The sequence below is a fragment of the Haliotis rufescens genome, unplaced genomic scaffold (assembly GCF_023055435.1).
Source record: "Haliotis rufescens isolate VD_foot unplaced genomic scaffold, xgHalRufe1.0.p SCAF_176, whole genome shotgun sequence".
Classification (NCBI taxonomy): domain Eukaryota; kingdom Metazoa; phylum Mollusca; class Gastropoda; order Lepetellida; family Haliotidae; genus Haliotis; species Haliotis rufescens.
This window is the reverse complement of record NW_025963864.1, coordinates 1-9,757: the sequence shown is the minus strand read 5'-3', so window position 1 is coordinate 9,757 and position 9,757 is coordinate 1. Positions and strand designations below refer to the sequence as shown.

Sequence of the window (9,757 nt, the reverse complement as noted above, 5' to 3'; positions counted from 1 at the left end):
ACCCAGAAGGACATTATGTATCCAGACGGCAAATGTAGTTAGGATATTTCTTGTTTAACATTGCTTGATGGTATTAGCTGGGTAATATACTGAGCACACATTAACATTTACACAGTTGTCGTTTACAATGGAGTATTTGCTGAATACATTTCCGTCGGATGACTTCGTATCTGGGGCACTTCAGAAGGAAATAATATTCGATGCATCTTAATATGAGTGAATTAAGATAAATGTGACATTTAAGCAAAGTTATTTATGAAAGGTAGTGAACAGATATGAAAGTTCTAATTATATGAAACCATTTAGATTTGATATGATCTGGTCATTTCATGTTTGTCCATGTCCACGTTTTAAAAGTAACCAACGTATAATGACGATGTACCCAGTTGCATGTTCCTTGATATGACAACATCACAGTATAATTGCAAAACGTGCGTGTTATCTTTTCCTGCGACTTTAATCGGCTGAAGTAGAATAGATATCGAATGCATTTTTTTATTTCAAAAAGACTTACGATCCATAACTTTCTGAAAGGGGATTCCCCATTACGCCAACGTAGGGAACAATGTATGAAAGTAGAAGCCCACATGCATCGGACTGTCAACTCATTGCACAACACATTGCACAACACACTGCACAACACATTGCACAACGCATTGCAGATCACATTGCACAACATACTGCACAACACATTGCACAACACATTGCACAACACATTGCACAACATACTGCACAACACATTGCACAACGCATTGCAGAACACATTGGACAACACATTGAACAAAACATTGCACAACGCATTGCAAAACACATTGCACAACACATTGCAGAACACATTGCACAACACATTGGACAACATATTGTACAACGCATGGCACAACACATTGCACAACACATTGAACAACACAGTGCACAACACATTGCACAGCACATTGGACAACACATTGGACAACATATTGTACAACGAACGCATTGCACAACACATTGCACAACACATTGAACAACATATTGTACAACGCATTGCACAACACATTGGACAACATATTGTACAACGCATTGCACAACATATTGCACAATTTATTGCACGACACATTGCACAACGCATTGCAGAATACATTGCACAACATATTGCACAACACATTGCACAACACATTGAACAACACATTGCACAACGCATTGCAGAACACATTGCATAACGTATTGCAGAACACATTGCACAACACATTGCAGAACACATTGCACAACGCATTGCACAACACATTGGACAACATATTGTACGATGCATTGCACAACGCTTTGCACAACACATTGAACAACACATTGCAGAACACATTGCAGAACACATTGTACAACACATTGCAGAACACATTGCACAACGCATTGCAGAACACATTGCACAACGCATTGCACAACACACTGGAGAACACATTGTACAACGCATTGCACAATGCATTGCACAACCCATTGAACAACCCATTGCACAACCCATTGCACAACACATTGCACATCACATTGGACAACATATTGTACAACGCATTGCACAACATATTGCACAACACATTGCACAACACTTTGAACAACACATTGCACAACACATTGCACAACACATTGCACAGCACATTCAACAACACATTGCACAACGCATTGCACAGCACATTGCACAACATATTGCTCGATATATTGCCCAACACATTGCACAACACATTGCATACCACATTGCACAACACATTGCGATAGGTCTGAACTAAAAATATATTAGTTAAAAACTGTTTAAAAGAAACTATTTTATTGAGCTTTTAGCTAAGCTACAATATGTGATACAATTAATGAATATTCTCCTTCTATAAATGCACAAATAATGAAAAACATTCCTAAAATAACATTCACTTGGTAGGCATTTTCATGGTATTTTAAAATGGTTCAACTGATATCTAAAAGCATTTGGTATACGAGTAATACTGTAAGTCTCGAAAGCATTGGGACTGTGAAAAATGCCAGTGGCCTTTGCTTCTATTAGTTAAACAGCGCATGTGTATCTCAAAATGACTATCAACAGTAAGGATAACATAACACACTCTCCTCCCTACATTACCCCATGACATATTTTACATGCACATAAGTGAACCAATCGCACAGCATACAACTAGTTCAAGACACACATTTTTGCACCATAGAGCGAAATAAGGTGTTATGTCAAATGTGTGTTGAGGTGCGGTGACATTGGGTTTAACGACACATTAAGGGTATTTGCACTTATATGGCGACGTGCATGCACGTGTGTGGCTACTTGTACTAGTCCCGATTTCACAGTGCTAGCTCACTTAGATACCATGCCACATTTAAAATTGAATACCCTACTCAGTATACTGACTCCGAGCCGACCAGTCCTTGTTTTAGCCCCTTAATGCCGAGCGCCAGACAGTGTAACAACAAGTACAATCTTTCAACGTATTTTGGAATGACGCGGCTGGGGATCGAACCCCCCACCTTCCGATCTCCGAGCGGACGCTCTACCACTAGACCACAGAGCCGGTCACCAAATTGGTGAGTGCTACCCTTCAAAAATGCAAAAAATAAACAGAAATCATTGTAATTACAAAAAGAATCGTCATTACGTGCAGCAGGTGTTGGGGTCAGTGATGCTGTTCAATATCAGTGGACGCTGCGTGTCACACAAGTATACATTTCACTGGGGCGTCACCTAGTAATTTCTCTTTCCCCGATTGTTTGTTTCAAGTTTTAAATTTACATTTCATTCGACGGTTGATTATGTTCTGAAAAATGATTGTATGTCGCATATCATTCTGACCAGTTTACTAATACCATGTATGCTAAAACATGTCAACCAAACCTCTATTCGATTAGGTTTTAAATCTTGGAGGGTAAACCAGAATCGTGTTGGTAGGTCGATACTATCCATTTTGTTTTGCTGGTATCCCTGGTTAAATAGGTAGTGAAGTCCATCAATAGGAGCAGAAAACTTTATATGTGACGTCAACATAAATACAACTACAAAATACTGATGGTACACCATGAAAATGTTACAACGTGATTTCTACTTGCAAATTTCACAAAGTGAATTTGGGAACTTAACTTAAACCGCAAAAGCAGAATGTCACAATGACAATAGTTGCTCAAGAGAAAAGCAGGTGTTCGAAAGAATCAGATAACGTAATGGAGCGTACACACGACAATACAGTATATGAATTAACACCTGATTATGATTAAACTCGTCAGTAATTAGCACCGTATTTAACTCGACAGTACATGAATTAACACCCGATTAAACTCGTCAGTACATGACTTAGCACCTGATTAACTCATCAGTACATAAATCATTATAATTAATTAAAGCAAATCAGGTGAAAATATCATGTTCACGCAAATAAATTCCACTGAGTAAGAGATGAGTGGGTGACAACATTCTTACAAAATAGAAGAGAAAGGTGTTCTGTACGACGCTACATTTTGGGGCCACTGTATCTTACACAACGTTATCTGGTTTTCTGGATCACGTTTGCCGTCCATATACAACAGCTGACATTATATCTCATCAGCCGCAAAGAAATAGAGGTTATCACGCGAGTGTGTTTGGGGATGGTAAATATCCTGCATTAGGAATAAACATTGTATTTAGCGAGCCTTGGCGAGCTTTCCTAATACAGGCTATTTACCATCCCCAAACACACAAGCGTGATAACCTCTTTATAATATAGTATCATTCTTTAATTCTGTGCTTTAAAATCGCTTTCCCTCTCTCACAAACATTACCAAACATTGCGAGTTTTCCTGGAATGCGGCATTAATATTTATTACGTCACAGGGTAAGTGATTAGTCAGTCGGACAGTGACAGTAGCCAATATAGTTCCAACTGAAATGTCTTTCTTATACAGTGGCGAAGCAACTTATAGGCAAAACAACAGTTGTTTTTAATTGCCTTTCGCGGCAATCCATCGGTCTGTCCGCTAGAGTAACTGCCCTTTGCCAAAGGGAAGCTACTCTAACTCTAGTCTATGAGACGTCACGGCCACGGTCAGACGTTGTTGACAGTCGGTCTGTCCTTTCATAACGTTAAGAAGTGTAGTCAGATGTACACACAGCGACAGAACGAAACAAGGTAACAGTTCAAACATATTTCGGCCGAATCCAACCATTTTGATTTGTGGAGAAGGTTTCAAGCCACTGATATGGCTACTGATCCCGCTAGGCTAGGCCTCGTGCCCTCGCAAAATTGTTTCGAAATTTATATCTCGAAAGTTGCCAAAACTTATAAAATGCCTTAGCTACGTCACAGTTAGACACTGATTTTCAGTATATTAGACTGTTCGTTTGATAATGATAGCAATTATCCCTGTAGTTTATCCAGATTCACGATGGTTAATTCTTACTCGATCGCCGAATGACAAGGGCGCCGCCATGCTTGTTTATAAACAGTGAAAGTAGTCCTACTTGACCTTTGATATTTGCATCTCTATCCGCATATGACCCCAACGGATATCGTTTTTATCCGTTGGCTTTATCCTGCCGAGAAACCTGCCCATTATATGATAAAATTATATATCTCTTCATCTTCTTTCAATTTTTTCTATCACTAAAACAATACACATGTACCATTTTCTCTGTCTCTCTCTGTCTCTCTCTTTCACTCCATATATATATATATATATATATATATATATATATATATATATATATCTTCTTTCACCCACACACATGCGCACACAGGAACAATATATCTGTACCTTTCTCTAGTCACGACACTCGCACAGTTATAACATTGTATCTTGAATGGTATGAATATGGAAACAAGTTGATGAGCATCATAATATTCATATCATAGCATTCAAATTCATCAGCATCAACTAATGAAACTGATAATTGAAAAGTAAGGCACGCCGATCTACATCATTATGTGTACACACTCATTCATACTTCAAACATTATCGCAACATCGGAAGTCGGTGATATATATAACTTCCTGTTTAGATTCAAGTTCCGTTACAACACTGCAACATCGGGCATGCAGAATCAAGCAGAATCGTGATGTCACTTCCTGGTATTTACACAAAGAGAACAACGATGTTGTTATGGTGTCGTAAGCTAAAAAATTAATTACATTAATATTAATAATGGTGAGAAATATCCTCCCATGCGTTGGGATGCCACTCCATTTATTTACACTACCACCCCAAACCTGAGGACGTACAATAACTCAAGTGTCGCTAAAACTGGCTCCTGTAGACTCTTGCACCCTCAGAGCTGTCCAGATAAAAGCTCGACTCATCTATGAACAGTATACTGTTCCAGTCCTGTCTACGGACTCTAATTGTCAGAACTGTTAATGTATCAGTTTGGTATCAATTCTGTAATATCAACCGAATATGGTTGTCTTGTTGACGTGTCTCATACATGAGTGCTGTTTTGCAGTAGATAACGTCTCCACAGAGATAACATTGTGTCTGGATGAACATTGATATGTCTGGCAAATTAGTTTTGCGCCTTTCCTGATTGTGGCATACCCTCGGCGCATGGACGTTGACTTTCCGCAAGTCGTGGCATTGCATAAACGTTATTTACGGTTAACAAACGCGATTGTGTAGCACCTGATCGCCAAGTAATCAATGTGTGCTGTTCACATAACTACATATGTGAGTATCATGCTTTCAACAAACAAGGATACACAGGCGGACTTTTCATTAAAGTTATCACTGTGACGTTATGCCATGGGTCTGTCACTCTCCTTTCCATTCGTTATTTGCAAAAAAATATGAAGATGTAAGTTCAATATAAATGGAGAATTCAATACTTTGCTCAGATTTAATCTTCATGGAATACTTTCATTCCAATCATATTTCTCTATTTGTGTGATTATGTCTTTGTTGTTTCCACGCCGAGCCAGTGTGAGCATATTCTCTCCTGTGGGTGAGTCCAGGAAGAGATCTGCCTCATGATCCACCAGTAGCTGGAAGACATCAGCATGTCCACAAACAGCCGCCATCATCACCGGTGTCCAGCCATGGCGGCCACGGACATTGACGTCATAGGATGGGAGCAGATACTCCACACACTGTCTGTTGCCTCCTCGACAGGCCAGATGTAGTAAACTGTCTCCATCCTGGTCTGTCTGAACCAAGTCAGCACTCCCTCGACTGTAGGTCTTCAGGAAAACTACTTCCCCCCTGACCAGGGACTTCATCAGTTCATTCCATTGTGTCGCCTTCTTGGCTTGTTTTCTGTCCAGTTGTTTTATGATTTGTCTGTTACCGAGTTTCAGGGCGAGAGTAAGGGCATCGTCTCCTGTGTTGTCAACTGAAGTCAAATCCGTGCCTCTATTTGTCAGGTATTTGACAACTGCAGCTTTTCTGTGCAGTACACCCGTCATGACAGGTGTGAGGCCCATATTGTCCTTTGAGTTGACATCAAAATCAGCAAAGATATGTTTCAACATTGCAAGCTGTCCGTGATGACATGCAAGATGTAGTAGAGTGTGTCCGTCATTGTCCACCAGAGTATGGTCAGCACCACGGGACATCAAGTATCTGTACACAGCAATGTGGCCTCCACAGACTGCTCGCATCAGAGGAGTCTCGCCATTCCTTCCCCCGGTGTTGATGTCAAAGCTGTCAATCACCTGCTTAACAATGGCTAGATTACCCCCAAGACAGGCTGCATGAAGAACATCATCATTTTCAGAGGCAGTTAATGATTGATTACCCCCATTTCTTGCAATCAGATCATAAGCCTCCTTCTTCCCACTGAGAGCTCCCATCATTAATGGTGTCAATCCATCTTCTCCAGGACTGTTCATGTCAAACAGTGGTATGAGATGCTCTATGATGAATGTATTTCCACCTCGGCATCCAAGATGAAGACTGTTGTTTTTGTTGTCATCAGTCAGTGTGAGATCAGCTTTCTTTGAAACCAGAAAGTCAAACACATCCTTCTTCCCTGCCACAGCTGCAGCCATGACTGGAGTCCGGCCATTCTTTCCCCGAATGTTAACATCCATTCTCAACAGAAGTGATTGTACAATGGATATATTTCCGCCTTCACATGCCAAGTGAAGTATTGTGTCACGATATACATTGTATGCGGACATGGAATCTTGTTTTGAAGAAAGTAGTTCAAATGCATCTTTATTTCCAGACCATGCTGCAGACATCACTGTTGTCAAATCGTTTTTTCCACGACAATTTATGTCAAACTGTTTCTCTATCAAATATTCCACAATGAAGCAGTTTCCTCCTTGACTGGCATGGTGAAGTATAGTATCATTGTTATCATCAACTGTTTTGAGATCAACTTTCTTTGACACAAGGAGTTTGAAAACATCAGCATTGCCTGCCCGAGCAGACTTCATGATTCCTGTTCTCCCAAGGTTTCCCTGACTGTTCTTATCAGCTTTTGTCAGTAGATCTTTCACTATGGTTCTGTTTCCTCCGATACATCCCAAATGGAATACAGAGCTATTGTAGTCATCTTCCAGGGAGAGATCAGCATCCTTTGACACAAGCAGGCGGAACACATCGCTGTCTCCATTGACAGCGGCATACATCACTGGCGTCCAGCCATTTCCTCCACGACTGTTGATGTTAAACTGTGGGAGTAGGTATTTCACAATGGAGGCATTTCCGCCGTGACATGCAAGATGGAGGAGATTGTTACCACTGTCATCAGTCAGTTCAAGATTCGCTCTCTCTTTCACAAGCAGGTCAAATACATCCTTCCTTCCATTCACAGCTGCCTTCATCACCGGAGTCCAGCCATGTTTTCCTGGCTTATTGATGTCAAGCTGTGTAAGTAGATACTCTAAAATTGATGTATCGTCCGACTTGCAAGCCACATGAAGGAGGCTGTTGTTGTCATCATCAGTCAGGTTGATGTTGGCCTTTCTTGACAAAAGAAGGTCAAACGTGTTCTTCTTTCCAGATGATGCAGAACACATTATGGGTGTCTGGCCATGTTTACCAGATGCATTCACATCCGTTAATTGCAGCAGGCGTTCCACAATGGAATTAATCCCACACCCACATGCCAGATGTATCGCATTCCTGATGTTTGTATCTCTTAATCTATTGTCAGTTTTGTGTTTCAAAAGAACATCCAAAACATCCTTCTTCCCAGCAAACACTGCACACACAAGTGGTGTCCAGCCATGCATTCCTCGAGTGTGGATGTCACATTTCAATTCTTTAAGTAGATATTCTACACTGGCAGTTGTTCCATTCTCAATGGCCAAATGTAATAAGCTGTTGTTGTTGCTGTCACATAGTTTGATATCAGCTTTGTGTTTCACCAGGAGTTTCAAACTTTTCTTCTGTCCAGAGACAACTGCGTACATAACTGGCGTCCAGCAATTCAACCCACGTCTATTGATGTCACAGTGAGGAACAAGTCGCTTTATGATATTCTTGTTCCCAGTGACGCATGCATAATGGAAGATGTTATGCATATCATCATGAGACAGAGAAGTGGGATCTTTAATCATTTGAGATAATTTGTCAGCTATTTCCTTTCTTCTACATATGGGATGCATGATGTATTCACTTAAAGAACCACTGGCAATATAATCAGCCGTTCTGTCAACAATGGTTCCACTGTAGGCCTCTGAGAAAGGAATGATGAGCTGGTGTGTTTTGACGGGAGCAATGTCTGCTTGCTGATCCTGTACATGCTCAAAGAGGAACTTAATGTTGCAACTTTTACGGATAAATTCTGGATCAATACCAAACAAGACAGAAGCACAGATATCATAAATAATTGAATGGGAAAATGATATTAAGTTTCCTTCTGTCAAAAGCGAACCACATAAACTCCTGACAGCCTCAGCTATATCTTGTCTGGTTGATGTATTTACAAAGGACAGAGCTGCCTTGATGTAGACATCCAGGTCTGGGTTGTCAGATTCAGTCTCCAGCTGACTGAGGTTCAGCTGCCCGTCACACAGGAGCACCAGGATTAGGGCAGCTGAGTGGTCATCCCTTCGATTAATCACCGTATCAAGTTCACGTTTAAGATAGAATACAGGATTTTCCCAAAACGTTTCATGTTGTTCTTGAAAGGCAGCATAACTGGAGAACAATTTGCATACAAGAGGAAATCCAACAGTTTGTTTATCACATGCACCAAGTTCCATCTCATCGACGTTTGCTTTGCATTTGTAATGGTGTTTATGTTTCATCCATATTTCTTTTTTCTCCTCCGGTGTGTAAGACAATGATACTACTGTAGAGTTACTGAAAAACCAAATTGGATGACCTTCACGTTTTAACATTGCATGTTCTAGGGCGGAGGTTTCTGTGGTGAATATGAGGTACATGTCTGACTGATTGTCTCTTCTTTCTTCCTCTCCCAACTCCTGCTGCATACTCTCATATCGTCTCTCTGACCTGTCCTTGCACTTTGCGAGGTACAGTTGGAGGTCATATAGAAGGTGTTTAAAACGAGGCACATCCATATGGGACCCCGCCTTCTGAAATAGGTCATCAAATATCACACATACATCATGACCTTGCCAGTCAGACAAGATTACACGTGAGAGATCATCAACCAGTACCAGCTCATACCCCTGTTTCCTGTATTCAGCTCCCAGCATCAGGGCCATGGATGTTTTGCCTTCACCTGGAGCACCACTGATTGTCACATGATGGAACGTCGCCAACATTTCTCTCACTTTCTTCAAGTTTTCAGTTTCCACAAACAATGTTCGTGTATTGTTTATCTCTCGGTCAATTGGATCTGTACAGGTAGAAACAT

The 9,757-nt window shown here is 40.7% G+C and overlaps 1 protein-coding gene across 1 annotated transcript; it reads right to left on the bottom strand.

The window, feature by feature from the left end:
- Positions 1 to 5,825: 5,825 nt before the first annotated feature.
- On the bottom strand, positions 5,826 to 9,665 carry LOC125381402 (serine/threonine-protein phosphatase 6 regulatory ankyrin repeat subunit B-like). The gene has a single exon (XM_048397913.1). It carries the CDS (start codon positions 9,663 to 9,665, stop codon positions 5,826 to 5,828), a length of 3,840 nt encoding a protein of 1,279 aa, XP_048253870.1.
- Between the last annotated feature and the right edge of the window lie 92 nt (positions 9,666 to 9,757).